A 13,780-nucleotide genomic window follows, 5' to 3' on the forward strand; every position below is an offset into this window, starting at 1 on the left:
TTAAAATTTGAAAAATAGATAATTTCTTGGTGTTGTCTATGAAAAAAGCACTAGATTAGAGTCAAAAGACCCTGCTTTGCTAAATCAGCAGCCTCCACCTGTGGATCGCAACCCAGGAACTGTATTAAAGGGCCTCGGCATTAGGAAGGTTGAGAACCACTGAGCTAAAGGAAAGACCTTGGAGAAGATAATATCTCTGGGCTTGTTTCTTTCTGTGAGAGGTGCAAATAGTACATTTTTTACCACCCACCGAGGGTGATGAGAATCAAATGAAACCGAATGCTTAATTGCTAGTTGTAGTACTTCTTCCGTTCTTTGGGCGTAACAGGAATTTTTAAATATACATTTAGAAGAGAATTGTTTTTAGCTGCTGAAATGAAAATTGATAATTGAAATGAAAATTGATAATCTCAACTCTGATATCAATCGGTACATAAATGAATCAGAAACAAAATTATGGTATAGCCTTACCATAGAATACTATTCAGCAAAAAGTACCTGTTTGCAGAATATTCAGGTTATGTATATGAATTTTATTTTACATATATTTTCTTCTGAGACTCTTGTCAGGAACAGATGATGATGATTGGTGGGACTAAGATTTCCAGTGCTTTCTCTTAAAGAAAATTTACTTTGAGAAAATTTACTATTATAAACATCTCTTAGCTCGGCGCCTGTGGCTCAAGCAGCTAAGGCACCAGCCACATACACCTGAGCTGGCGGGTTCAAATCCAGCCCCTGCCCGCCAGACAACAATGATGGCTGCAACCAAAAAATAGCCTGGTGTTGTGGTGGGCGCCTGTAGTCGAATTGGAGGTTGGTGTGAGCTGTGAATTGGAGGTTGCTGTGAGCTGTGATGGAGGTTGCTGTGAGCTGTGATGCCATGGCACTCTACCCAGGGTGACAGCTTGAGGCTCTGTCTCAAAAAAAAAAAAAAAGAAAGAAAGATAAAAGAACGTCTCTTAACATTTCTTCTTTTCCAATAATTTTTCATGATTTCCTTGGAATGAAAAAATTTTTTTCCTTTTATCTTTTTTTTTTTTTTTTTTTTGCAGTTTTGGGCTGGGGCTGGGTTTGTACCCACCACCTCCAGCATATGGGGCTGGCGCCCCACCCCTTTGAGCCACAGGCACCACCCCCTTTTATCTTTTTTAAGAGATGAGGTCTCAATGTTTCCTGGACTGCAGTCGTAGAATGCTGTAATCTCTAACTCTTGGGTTCAAACTGGCCTCTAGCCTCTCAGCCTCCCAAGTAGCTGGAACTACAGGCGCATAGCTTTCCTTTTTTTTTTTAATTGATGCATAATAGTTGTACATATTTATAGGGTGCAAGTAAAATTTTGATATACACATACAATGTGCAATGATCAAAAGATGTTCAGGATATCCATCACCTCAGATATTTTCTTTATGTTGGGAATATTTCAACTCTTCTGGCTATTTTGATACTACTATGCTATCAAACACCAGACCGTATTCCTTCTGTCTGACTGTACATTTGTATCCATTAACCAACCTTTGTTTGTTCCCCTTCTCCCACCCTTCTCAGCCTCTGGTAACCCCAAATGTACTCTCTGCCTCCATCAGATCAGCTTTTTTAGCCTCCACATATAAGTGAGAGCATGGGTTATGTGTCTTTTTCCGCCTGAGTTATTTCACTTAACATCATGGCCGCCAGTTACATCCACATTGTGCAAATGGCAGGATTTTATTCTTTTTATGGCTGAAAAGTATTCCATTGTGTATATATACCACATTTTCTTTATCCATTCATCCACTGATAGATACTTAGGTTGGTTTCATATCTTGGCTATTGTGACTAGTGCTGTTGTAAGCATGGAGGTGCAGGTATCCCTTTGATACACTGATTTACTTCCGTTTGTTTTTTTGAGACAGGGTCTCATGTCATCCTTGGTAGAGTGCGATGGTGTCACAGCTCACAGCAACCTCAAACTCTTGGGCTTAAGCGATTCTCTTATCTCAGCCTCCCAGGTAGCTGGGAGGGGCACCTGCCACAATGCCTGGCTATTTTTTTGTTGCAGTTGTTGTTGTTTAGCAGGCTCCGGGCCAGGTTCGAACCTGCCTGCCTTGGTGTACGTGGCCAGCACCCTAACCACTGGGCTTCAGGCACTGAGCCTGATTTACTTTACTTTGGATAAATACCCAGCAGTGAGATTGCTGGATTGTATGGTAGTTCTGTTTTTAGTTTGAAAAAAAATTTTTTTTAACACAGGCTAGTTGATTTGTGATATGAGGACTAGCAGGTTTGTGATCAGAAGAAGGAGGTGAGTTGCAAAATGATAAAAAAGTGGATACAGGAAAAAACTAATGTATGTAAAAGTGTTGCTCAATTTTTAAAAAATAACTCGAATGAGATAATTATTTTTACACAATAAAATTCAATTTTAAGCATATATAGTAATTTCATGAGTTTTGGCAAATATAAACAATGTTATAACCATGCCACAATTAAGGAATACGATATTTTCATCATCCCCAAAAGTCCCCTTTTGGCCTCATACTGTCAGTCCCCTTCTCATACCTCAGCAACCATAAATCTGTTTTCTGTTACTACCATTGTATCTTTTTTAGAATTTCAGATAGGCTGGACACAGTGGCTCATGCCTATAATCTTAGCACTCTGGAGGCTGAGGCAGGTGGCTTGCTTAATCTCAGGAGTTGGAGACCAGCCTGAGCAAGAGTGAGGCCCTGTCTCTACTAAAAATAGAAAATTTAGCTGGGCATTGTGGTAGGCACGTGTAGTCCCAGCTACTCGGGAGGCTGAACCAAGAGGATCGCTCAAACCCAGGAGTTTGAGGTTGCTATGAGTTATGATGCCGCAGCACTCTACCCAGGGTGACAGAGTGAGAATCTATCCATAAATAAATATATAAATAAGTAAATAAACATAATAACATGAGTTTCCAATACATACAAGAAAATTACTACAATCTTTTCTTAGTCCTTGCAAGTTGATTTTTTTATTTTTTATTTTTTTGGAGACAGTCTTATTCTGTCACCCTGGGTGGAGTGCCATGGCACCATAGCTCACAGCAACCTCAAACTCCTGGGCTAAAGCGATCCTTCTGCCTCATCCTCCTGCTGATTTTTGAATTTATTATGTTGCTCTGTATAACAGAAAACCTGTATGGATGTCTGTTTTAGTGACTTAGCAACTAGAGCAGCGGTTCTCAACCTGTGGGTTGTGACTCCTTTGTAACAATGAAAATACATCCTGCATATCAGATATTTACATTATGATTCATAACAGTAGTAAAATTACAGTTATGAAGTAGCAATGAAAATAATTTTATGGTTGGGGGGGGTCACCACAACGTGAGGAACTGTATTAAAGGGTCGAGGCATTAGGAAGGTTGAGAACCACTGGACTAGAGAAATATATATTTTAATTCATCTGTTTTTTAGGGAGTATGAACATCATAGGATTAAAAACAATATTTTACATTGTTACAGGTGATATTTGGCTCTTGCTATCTGGTAAGAGTTTTAAGGAAACAACATAAAATGAAACTTTTTGTTGTTGTTGTTGAGACAGTCTCACTCTGTTGCCCAGCTGGAGTGCCATGGCATCAGCCTAGCTCATAGCAACCTCAAACTCCTAGGCTCAAGGGATTTTCTTGCCTCAGCCTCTTGTGTAGCTGGGACTGCAGGCACATGCCACCATGCCCAGCTAATTTTCCTATTTTAGTAGAGACAGGGTCGGGGTCTTGCTCTTGCTCAGGCTGGTCTCTGAGCTCAAGCAATCCACCCACCTGGGCCTCCCAGAGTGCTAGGATTATAGGGATGAGCCACTGTGCCCTGTCCCAAATGAAACTCTTAAGAGGAAAATTTTGGAATCTAAATGGCTTATCTCTGGTCTAATGTGTAAAATTATTTGCAGCACAGCTGTTGAAATGAATATTAAAGTTGGGAGATCTAGATTCTAGTCCCAGCTCTACTCTTTACTACTGAGCAACTATAGGCAAGTCACCACCTTTCTGCATCTCCTAACTTATCAAATGAAGATAATAATAAATATCCTACCTTCCGTCAAGGGATGCATTGAGTGCTCAATGAAGTGGTATGGCTGAAATTATTTGAAGAAGCTAACGTACCATGGAACCATTAGTCATTAAACTTTATTTTTTACGTTACTATGAAATCTGTTAACAGCTAGGATGACAGAATATAAAGCATGATAATGTTTGCACTTACATTCCATACGATTTACTGTGCAAATATATATTATGTTGAAATGGAAGAAATGAGCCATAGGACTGATTAGATAGAATGGAGATAGAGGAGACTGCTTTCCTTTTTCCATCCCGTTTCGTTAGCATTATATTGTTTTCTCTCCCCATGATTTTCTAGGCAAAGAGTGTGTACAGCAGTTAGCTGAAAATACCAGGTATTTCAGGCGACGCCTGAAAGAAATGGGCTTCATCATCTATGGAAATGAAGATTCTCCAGTGGTGCCTTTGATGCTCTACATGCCAGCCAAGATTGGGTACGTTTTGTTGCAGAGCACAGACTGTTCTCTCCTTAGACCCAAGGTCTCTGTGATGTGCAACTAGGGCTTATGTATTTTGTTAGGGAAAATTATCTTGTCCCTATAGAGTTAACCTTCATTTTGTAGATATGCCATAGATTAAATAGTGGATTCCAAATTGCAAAATATGTTAATTGTTATTCTTTCATTAAGCAAACATTTGGGTTTAACGTACTCTTTTAGTGTTCTTTTGTCTACGCTTGGGGACAAGTGAACAAAATTCAAACATCCCTGTCCTTGTGGAGCTTATGTTCTAGTGGGGCAAGAGTCAAACAAACATAATAAATAAGTAAATGATGCCGTATGTTTGAAGGTGTTAAGTTATGGAAAAAATAGAGCAGGATATTCCAGATGTATAGGGAATTGAGTGTGTCTTATGGGCAGGCAGATGACGATCTTAAATAGAGTGGTCAGGGTAAGCCTGTTTGGCAGGGCCAGGTGACATCTTAGCAAAGACTTGAAGAATCTGAGTGAGCTAGTCATTTGGAGAAGGAAGCATCTGTGGTAAGGCCACAGTGCAGGACAAGCTGAGCTGATGGAAGGAGAGCAAAGAGATCACTGGAACTGGAGTAAAGGGCCAGGAGGGAGCAGTGGGCCCTGAGGTAAGAGAGATTCGATCAGGGTGTGTTACCGGATATGTACCAGGTATGCCAGTTACACCAGTTTCTTTGGTTTATACAGAGTGGAAAGCCTTACCCAGGGACAGCTTTCAATGTACTGGTGAAGTCCAGATGTTTAACACAACCAGAAGGCATGTGAAAAGCAAATGAACAACAGTTGTATTGAACAAATTTAATTATATGCAAAATTGCACTGGAGAAGTAGAATAAAGGAATGATCTGCTTAGTGTAGGCTTAGTAAGAAAGGGGTATCTTTTTGGATGGGTGAGAAGAGCTGGAAACATAAATATAAAATTATAAGGATCATGTCTCTGGTTTGATAGAACTCATTAAAAGAGCAAATAGGCTGGCTGTGGTGGCTCATGCCTATAATCCTAACACTCTGGGAGGCGGAGGTGAGTGGATTGCCTGAGCTCAGGAGTTTGAGACCAGCCTGAGCAAGAGTGAGACTCCATCTCTAAAAATAGCCAGATGTTGTGGCAGCTGCTTGTCATTCCGGCTACTCAGGGGCTGGCTGAGGCACGGGGATCTCTTGAGCCCAGGACTTTGAGGTTGCTGTGAGCTGTGACGCCACAGGGCGACAAAGTGAGACTCTGTCTCCAAAAAAAAAAAAAAATAAGAATAATAAATAAATAATAAGATAAAGGAGCAAATATTATTTATTTTTGAGTCTTTGGCACTAAGGGTGTAATCAATAGCTGTTCAGTGAATTGAATATGGGAGAGAAAATAAAATTAAGGAGCCTGGGAAGTACAAGGATTCCCAAGATAGTGAGAGGAAAATTAGGGAAAGGTGCTCACCCAGAGAAGAAGAGGAATTCTGTTTCAACACAAAGACATACCAGGCAATTGGCATTATGGCCTTCAGAGGATGTGGTGGTGGATGTTCTTCATTCTTTTTTAAATGGAATTATCATAAATAAACTTGAAGCATTGTCAAATCCAGAGGACAGAAAGGATGAAGTAGAACTGCAATAAAGCACTAGACCATTTGGGAGCATGTATTGAAGAAGGTACAGGGCGCTCAGGTTCATCCTGATGCAAAGGAGGCGTGTTGGGGAAGATGTGCAGGTCCCGGAAAGAGTCAGAGAGGGCTGGTATTAAGGTAATGCCCGTTGTACTTGATGTTTTATTCTCAAACAACTGTAAGCGAAAAGTCAAAATGAAATTAGGTAGATCAACAAGAGGAAAAAAGACAGAACACACATAATTTAGTAAACAAAATAAATGAAAGAATGTGTTAGACAAGGTACAGATCTATAGCAGGAAGGCCACAAGCCATCAACTTGGCTTGGGGATGGAAGTTTGTAGAATGGGTAATCAGCTAAAGCCAGGGAAAGAGCTGGCCCAACCAACACCAGAGGAAACTCTGAATTCCAAAGGCAGCTTTGCTCCCAAGTTGATCAGAAAAATGTCTCATCTATATTGTGAGGGACACCATGTTAGAAAATGCCCACTCAAGACTAGGGGAAAGATGTTTTGGTGAACTGTCAATTTTAGCGATAAAAGAAGTTCATTCAGGAGAGCAGGACCTTTGTAACGTATGTTCTGTCACTCCTCCTGGTTTCTTTCCCCTATTTTCCCCTTTGCAGCGCCTTTGGACGGGAGATGCTGAAGCGGAACATCGGTGTAGTTGTGGTGGGATTTCCTGCTACCCCAATTATTGAGTCCAGAGCCAGGTTTTGCCTGTCGGCAGCTCATACCAAAGAAATACTTGATACTGTAAGTACATGTTTGACTTTGGTATAAACAGGTCTTATGTGGAAAAGGGCCTGTGTCTCAGATGAAAGTAATCACGTGTTAATCCTGATGTTCTCTGAGCCCCTTAGATATTTACCCGTAAGACAGAGGAGGTGGTACACAATGCTACTTAGAACACTGCCGTTCACCAAAACTCCTTAGCATCTCCTACCAGACCTGGCATTGTCAGAGCTCTGGAGAATTTTCCAGCTTCATCTTATTCCACTGTATCCCTCATTATAGACTCTACAACTGTACAATTCTTTTTCTACTCAGGTTATTTCTACTTTAAGCTTTCTCATATGCAGCATTTTTCTGTCTAGAATTTTCTGCCTTGGCTCGGCACCCATAGCACAGTGGTTACGCCACCAGCCACATGCACCCAGGTTGGTGGGTTCAAACCCAGCCTGGGTTTGAACAATGACAACTGCAACCAAAAAAATAGCCAGGCATCGTGGCGGGTGCCTGTAGTCCCAGCTACTTGGGAGGCTGAGGCAAGAGAATTGCTTAAGCCCAAGAGTTTGGGGTTGCTGTGAGCTGTAACACCATGGCACTCTTCTGAGGGTGTTACAGAATTTTCTGGCTCAGCTCCCATAGCACAGTGGTTACAGCACCAGCCACATACACCAAGGCTGGTGGGTTCGAACCCAGCCCGGGCCAGCTAAGCAACAATGACAACTGCAACAGAAAAATAGCCTGTTCCAAGGGTATATGTGAAACTTAGTAAATGTGGAATGTAAATGTCTTAGCACAATAACTAAGAAAATGCCAGGAAGGCTATGTTAACCAGTGTGATGAAAATGTGTCAAACAGTCTATAAAACCAGTGTATGGTGCCCCATGATCACATTAATGTACACAGCTATGATTTAATTTAAAAAAAAAAATAGCCTGGCATTGTGGCCAGCGCCTGTAAGCCTGAGGCAAGAGATTCACTTAAGCCCAAGAGATTGAGGCTGCTGTGAGCTGTGACGCTACAGCACTCCACTGAGGGCAACATAGTGAGACTCTGTGTCAAAAAAAAAAAGAATTTTCTGTCTTGAGCCTTTTGTCCCCTTTGCCTGGCTGACTGCTTACTCATGCTTCACATCTCCACTTAAAGGAAACTTGCTCACAAATTCTTCCAAACCTTCTTGCTGTGTGTTCCCTTGGACTACCCCGATTCTCCCTTCATAAATTCTTTACACTGTAATTATCTAATGGCAATTTTCTCCATTGCATAGATCTTTAGGATAGGGACTATCCTAATGTTTTGCTCATTCTATGTCCACAGCATCTATCACAGTGCTAGTCACATTGTTGGGGCTCATCATTACTGAATTATTTATGATCTCAGTATATTCTCATCTCTTAATAGTCTCTTAATATGCTATTGTTTCACATCTAAGATTTCAGATTTAAATAAGTATTGCTTTCTAGGAGCATATCAAGCTTTTAAGAATAGAGCATGTGCATAAAATTAGTTGCTAGGAATATCCATTCATTAGAGAGAATTTAAAAGAATATTAAGAATGGGCTTGGCGCCTGTGGCTCAAGTGGCTAAGGCACCAGCTACGTACACCTGAGTTGGTGGGTTTGAATCCAGCCCGGACCTGCCAAACAACAATGATGGCTGCAACCAAAAAAAAAAAAAATAGGCATTGTGGCGGGCATCTGTAGTCCCAGCTACTTGGGAGGCAGAGGCAGGAGAATCACTTGAGCCCAGGAGTTGGAGGTTGCTGTGATCTGTGATGTAACAGCACTCTACCCAGGATGACAGCTTGAGGTTCTGTCTCAAAAAAAAAAAAAAAAAAAAGAATATTAAGAATGTTTTAAAAAGTTCATTATATTGGCTTGGCACATGTAGCTCAGTGGCTAGGGTGCCAGCCACATACACCGGAGCTGGCAGGTTTGAATCCAGCCCAGGCCTGCCAAACAACAATGAAAACTACAACCCCAAAATAACCGAGTGTTGTGGCAGGTACCTGTAGTCCCAGCTACTTGGGAGGCTGAGGCAAGAGAATCACTTAAGCCCAAGAGTTTGAGGTCGCTGTGAGCTGTGACGCCACAGCACTCTACCTAGGGCAACATAGTGAGACTCTGTCTCAAAAAAAAAAAAAGTTTATTATGTCAATAACAATTTGACATTATACGTTTCCGAATAGCTGAAGACTTTTGACTTTTGACTTTTCTTATTTCTACACAGCAAAACTTCTACAAACATAAGGTTTTTTTTTTTTTTACTGTACTAAGAACACTTAACATGAGATCTATCCTTAACGAATTTTTTTTTTTTTTTTTTTTTTTTTTGTTGAGACAGGGTCCCACCCTATGCCCCTGAGCAGAGTGCAGTGGGCGTGGTAGCTCACCACAACCTCAGACTCGGGCTGCGGGCACCCTGCTGCCTCAGCCTCCGGAAGCCGCTGGGATTACAGGCGCTCGCCGCGGCGCCCGGCTGGGTTTTTCCATTTTTTTCACGAGTCGGGGTCTCACTGTCGCTCAGGCGAGTCACGAACTCCTGAGCTCAAGCGATTCTCCCTCCTCAGCCTCCCACAGTGCTGGGATTACAGGCGTGAGCCACCGCGCCCGGCTCCTTAACGAATTTTTAAGTATACAATATTGTTAACTCTAGGCATAATGTTGTGCTGTATGAGTGTATTGTTAGTCACATTCTGATGTTATCAAATTGGATTCATTTTTTGATACTTTATCTTTTCCTCTTTCATTATTTTGATTATGCCTTTCTTTTCCTTTTTCCTTTTCCTTTTTGAGACAGTCTCACTCTGTTGCCCTAGGCTAGAGTGCTGTGGCATCGAGCTCACAGCAATTTCAAACTCCTGAGGTCAAGCAGTCTACCCACCTCGGCCTCCCAGAAAAGCTGCTGTGCCTCGCCTTTCATATTTTTTAAAATAGATTTTCCTATTTCTCAGAAATCTTACTGGTGAATTTCTGTAATGATTTTTTTATTTTTAACCCAGTGATTTTAGCTTATCTTTACATTTTATTCCATTTAGATGTTTAGGAATTTCAGAATGCCTTTTAAAAAATATCTGTATCATTATAAGTAATGTCTATAGCAATTCACTATATCTTCTGACAACTTTGGTTCCTGAAAACTGTACACATATGTGAAAGAATTTGGATATAGCCAGGTTGTCTAAGCAGATTTCTATTGCCAAAAAAATATATTTGTCAATTGAGAGTTCTAATTTTTTTTTTTTTTTTTTATTGTTGGGGATTCATTGAGGGTACAATAAGCCAGGTTACGCTGATTGCAATTGTTAGGTAAAGTCCCTCTTGCAATCAAGAGAAAGAGTTCTAATTTTTTTCTTGAGATCTACTTGAGGGATTATTGGACTTTGCTTTCCAATTAGGATTTTTTTTTTTTTAACTTAAAGCACAATTTTTAAACCATGGGTTTGTTAAAGTCATTTTCCCTTACAATACTATATGAAACTGAATATGAACTAGACTACTATGAAATGCAAACTAATTTTCATTTAATAATGGGCTCTGCCATATTATTATATGCCATACAATCCACAAAAATACCGTTAGAGCTAATAAGAAAAATTCAGCAAAGTTACAAGCTAAAAGATCAGCACACAAAAATTAGTGTTTTTGTACATTAGTAATGAACAAATGAAAGGGAAATTAAGAAAATTTTATTTATGAAAGCATTCAAAAGAATAAAATACCTTGGAATAAATTTAACCAAGAAAATCTTTCCCTTGTATACTGGTTAAATTTACATTTCTGTATCATCAATTTAGGTTTCTATACTAAAGACTGCAAAACTTAGCTGAAAGAAATTAAAGATATCCCATGTTCATGGATTGGAAAATTTAATATTATTATGATGGCAGTATAGTAATCTATACATCTGATTCAATCCTTATTAACATTCTAGTAGCCTTTTCTGCAGAAATGGAAAAAGTGGTCTTTAAATTATATGGCACTGGCAGGAGCCACAAATAGCCAAAATAATATTGAAAAGGAAAATCAGTGCTTGCTTCAGCAGCACATATACTAAAATTGGAACGATACAGAGAAGATTAGCATGGCTCCTGCGCAAAGATGACACGCAAATTCATGAAACATTCCATATTAAAAAAGGAAAATCAAAGTTGGAAGACTCAAACTTAATTAATTTTGAAACCTCAAAACTATGTAATTAAAACAGTGGCGTACTAGCATAAAGATAAGACCTATAAACCGATGAAATAGAATTGAGAGTTCAGAAACAAATCCAAGGATCTGTGGCCAGTGTATTTTCAACAAGGGAGCAAAGACTACTCAAAGAGAATAGTCTGTACAAGTGTTGTATTGACAACTGGATGCAAAAGAAGGATGCTGCAACCCTACAACACGGATAAACTTTGGAAACATTATGCTCAGTGAAAGAAGCCCAGCACAAAGACCACATCACTTACAATTCTGCTTACAAGAAATATGCAGAATAGGCAAATCCATAGGGTTAGAAAATAGATTGGTAGTAGCTGGAGCTGAAGGAAAGGAGGTTTGAGGATTGACATGAGTATGGGGTTTCTTTTTAGGGTGATAAAAATGCTTAAAGTAGATAGTGATGAAAGTTGCACAACTTTGAATATATTATAGTGACTTAGTATGACTTGTTTGCTTAAAGGTGAATTTTATTGAATGTGAATTGTATCTCAAACAATTTTACTGTAAAATTGTTATTTTAAAAAACAGGAAGGGCATAAGGATATCAGCTCAGTGGGGTGGCTGTTTTAGAATATTCCCTTCTTTAACCCTATAATTAATACATGTTTTTTCCCTAGAAACCCATTTTACCCTGTAATCCAGAGGTTCAGTGTAGACTATTTGTTAATTAATAAATGATGATGCATGTAGTTACTAACATACCCAAATCACTTCACATAAGAGTTAGTAATTCCTATTACAGATTTATCTTTTGTGCAAGTAAAACTTATTTGTCTGAAATATTTATTTATTAATTTTTTGAGACAGTCTCACTTTGTCACCCTTGGTAGAGTACTGTGGCGTCATAGCTCACAGCAACCTCAAACTCTTGGGCTTAAGTGATTCTCTTGCCTCAGCCTCCCGAGTAGCTAGGACTACAGACATCTACCACAACGCCCATCTATTTTTTTACAGGCGAGGTCTCCATTTTGCTCAGGCTGGTCTCAAACCCATGAGCTCAAGCAATCCATCCACCTCAGCCTACCAGAGTGCTGGTATTATAGGCGTGAGCCACTGCACCTGGCCCTGTCTGAAATATTTAATGTGGGATCAGAGGGTATCTTGTAATTTATTTTATTTATTTATTTTTTGAGATAGAGTCTTACTTTGTCCCCCTCAGTAGAGTGCCGTAGCATCACAGCTCATAGCAAACTCAAACTCTTGGGCTTAAGCGATTCTCTTGCCTCAGTCTCCCGAGTAGCTGGGACTATAGGCGCCCACCACAGTACCTGGCTATTTTTTGGTTGTAGTTGTCATTGGTGTTTGGCGGGCCTGAGCTGGATTCAAACCCGCCAGCTCCAGTGTATATGGCTGGCACCCTAGTCGCTGAGGGCAGGCACCAAGGCGGTATCTTGTAATTTAGATCCCTTTGGAGTACTGAAGATTTTTCCCCCATCTAACACTTTTTTACACTGAGTAAAAAAAAAAAAAATAGGGTCCTTCTGAAGTTAGACTTCATAAACATCGATTTCTTTGTGATCTCAGTCATATAAATTTTTGTAATCTTATATCAGAGGTCAGGGGGATAAATATTTAATAGGTCCTCCCAGCCTAAATTCAGTCTTAAGTTGTTTCTCTGTGGCACTTTCACTCAAACCTCTTCTCAAAGGGCTTGGCACCTGTAGCTCAGTGGCTAGGGCTCCAGCCACATACACCAGAGCTGACAGGTTCTAACCCAGCCCGGGCCTACCAAACAACAACAACAAAAAAATAGCTGGGTGTTATGGCTGGCGCCTGTAGACCCAGCTCCTTGGGACGCTGAGATAAGAGGATTGCTTAAGCCCAAGAGTTTGAGGTGGCTGTGAGCTGTGACACCACGGCACTCTACCTAGGGCAACACAGTGAGACTCTGTCTCGATTAAAAAAAAAAAAAACTCAAACGTACCACTGATAGCAGTGTATTGAAGTCTAGCTCTTAATTTGCTTTTTATAGTTTTCACATTTTGAAATGAAGATCTTTTCTTATGCTAGAATACATAAAAAGTACTATTGGCATTTTTTCTCTCACCAAACACTGATATTTAAAAATTAAATTTAAGAACAGGTAAATGTCTTTATGCTAATACTCTGAAATATAAATATAAGAAGTTAGTTTTCATACAGAATCATAGCTATAAGATTGGACAGGTCTGTGTGATGTTGTGGGGTTTGGAGTGTTATACTCAGGCAGCAGGGCACCTACTACCCTCTGCTAACGAGACTCTGTCCTGGTAAATCCCCTGTCTCAGGATCTGAGGCCCTTTAGCTCCACAGTCATTATTAGACTCACTAGTGAATATCCACAAGCACTTCAGGAGTGAATAATTTAGGGCTGAGATCTGCCATTTATCCAAAATTATATTTTCTGACCTACATTAGGTGTTCCTAATGAGTGGCAAAAATGCCTTAGGATCTATGATTCCAAAAATGTTGTTCAAAATTTTTTCCTTGTATTTTTCTGAAAGGTATCTGAGACTTAGGATTTCCTAGTCCTTCTGTTAAATCGCTTCTGAGAAATTCTGAACACATATCCCTTGCTTACATTGGGATCCTCTATTTTGACTTCGTATGCTGCTTTTGGGAAAGGTTCACTCTGAACTGATACTTGATGATCCAAGCACTTTCCTCTTCAATTAAGAGTTTGTTTAAAAATGTGTGTGTGTCGGGCAGCGCCTGTGGCTCAAGGAGTAGG

General features: G+C 40.0%; 1 protein-coding gene and 1 non-coding gene across 2 annotated transcripts in view; both read left to right on the top strand.

The window, feature by feature from the left end:
* SPTLC2 (serine palmitoyltransferase long chain base subunit 2) overlaps positions 1-13,780 on the top strand; it is a 125,222-nt gene that overhangs the window by 109,576 nt on the left and 1,866 nt on the right. The window contains exons 10-11 of the mRNA XM_053601233.1: positions 4,371-4,506; positions 6,760-6,889. Coding sequence (XP_053457208.1) covers positions 4,371-4,506; positions 6,760-6,889 — 266 coding nt within the window. The remainder of the gene's footprint in view (positions 1-4,370; positions 4,507-6,759; positions 6,890-13,780) is intronic.
* On the top strand, positions 10,891-10,997 carry LOC128595037 (U6 spliceosomal RNA). Its single transcript, XR_008382731.1, has one exon. It is a non-coding gene; the product is annotated as a U6 spliceosomal RNA (small nuclear RNA).

This window comes from Nycticebus coucang, chromosome 9, assembly GCF_027406575.1.
Source record: "Nycticebus coucang isolate mNycCou1 chromosome 9, mNycCou1.pri, whole genome shotgun sequence".
In the NCBI taxonomy this organism is placed as follows: Eukaryota; Metazoa; Chordata; class Mammalia; order Primates; family Lorisidae; genus Nycticebus; species Nycticebus coucang.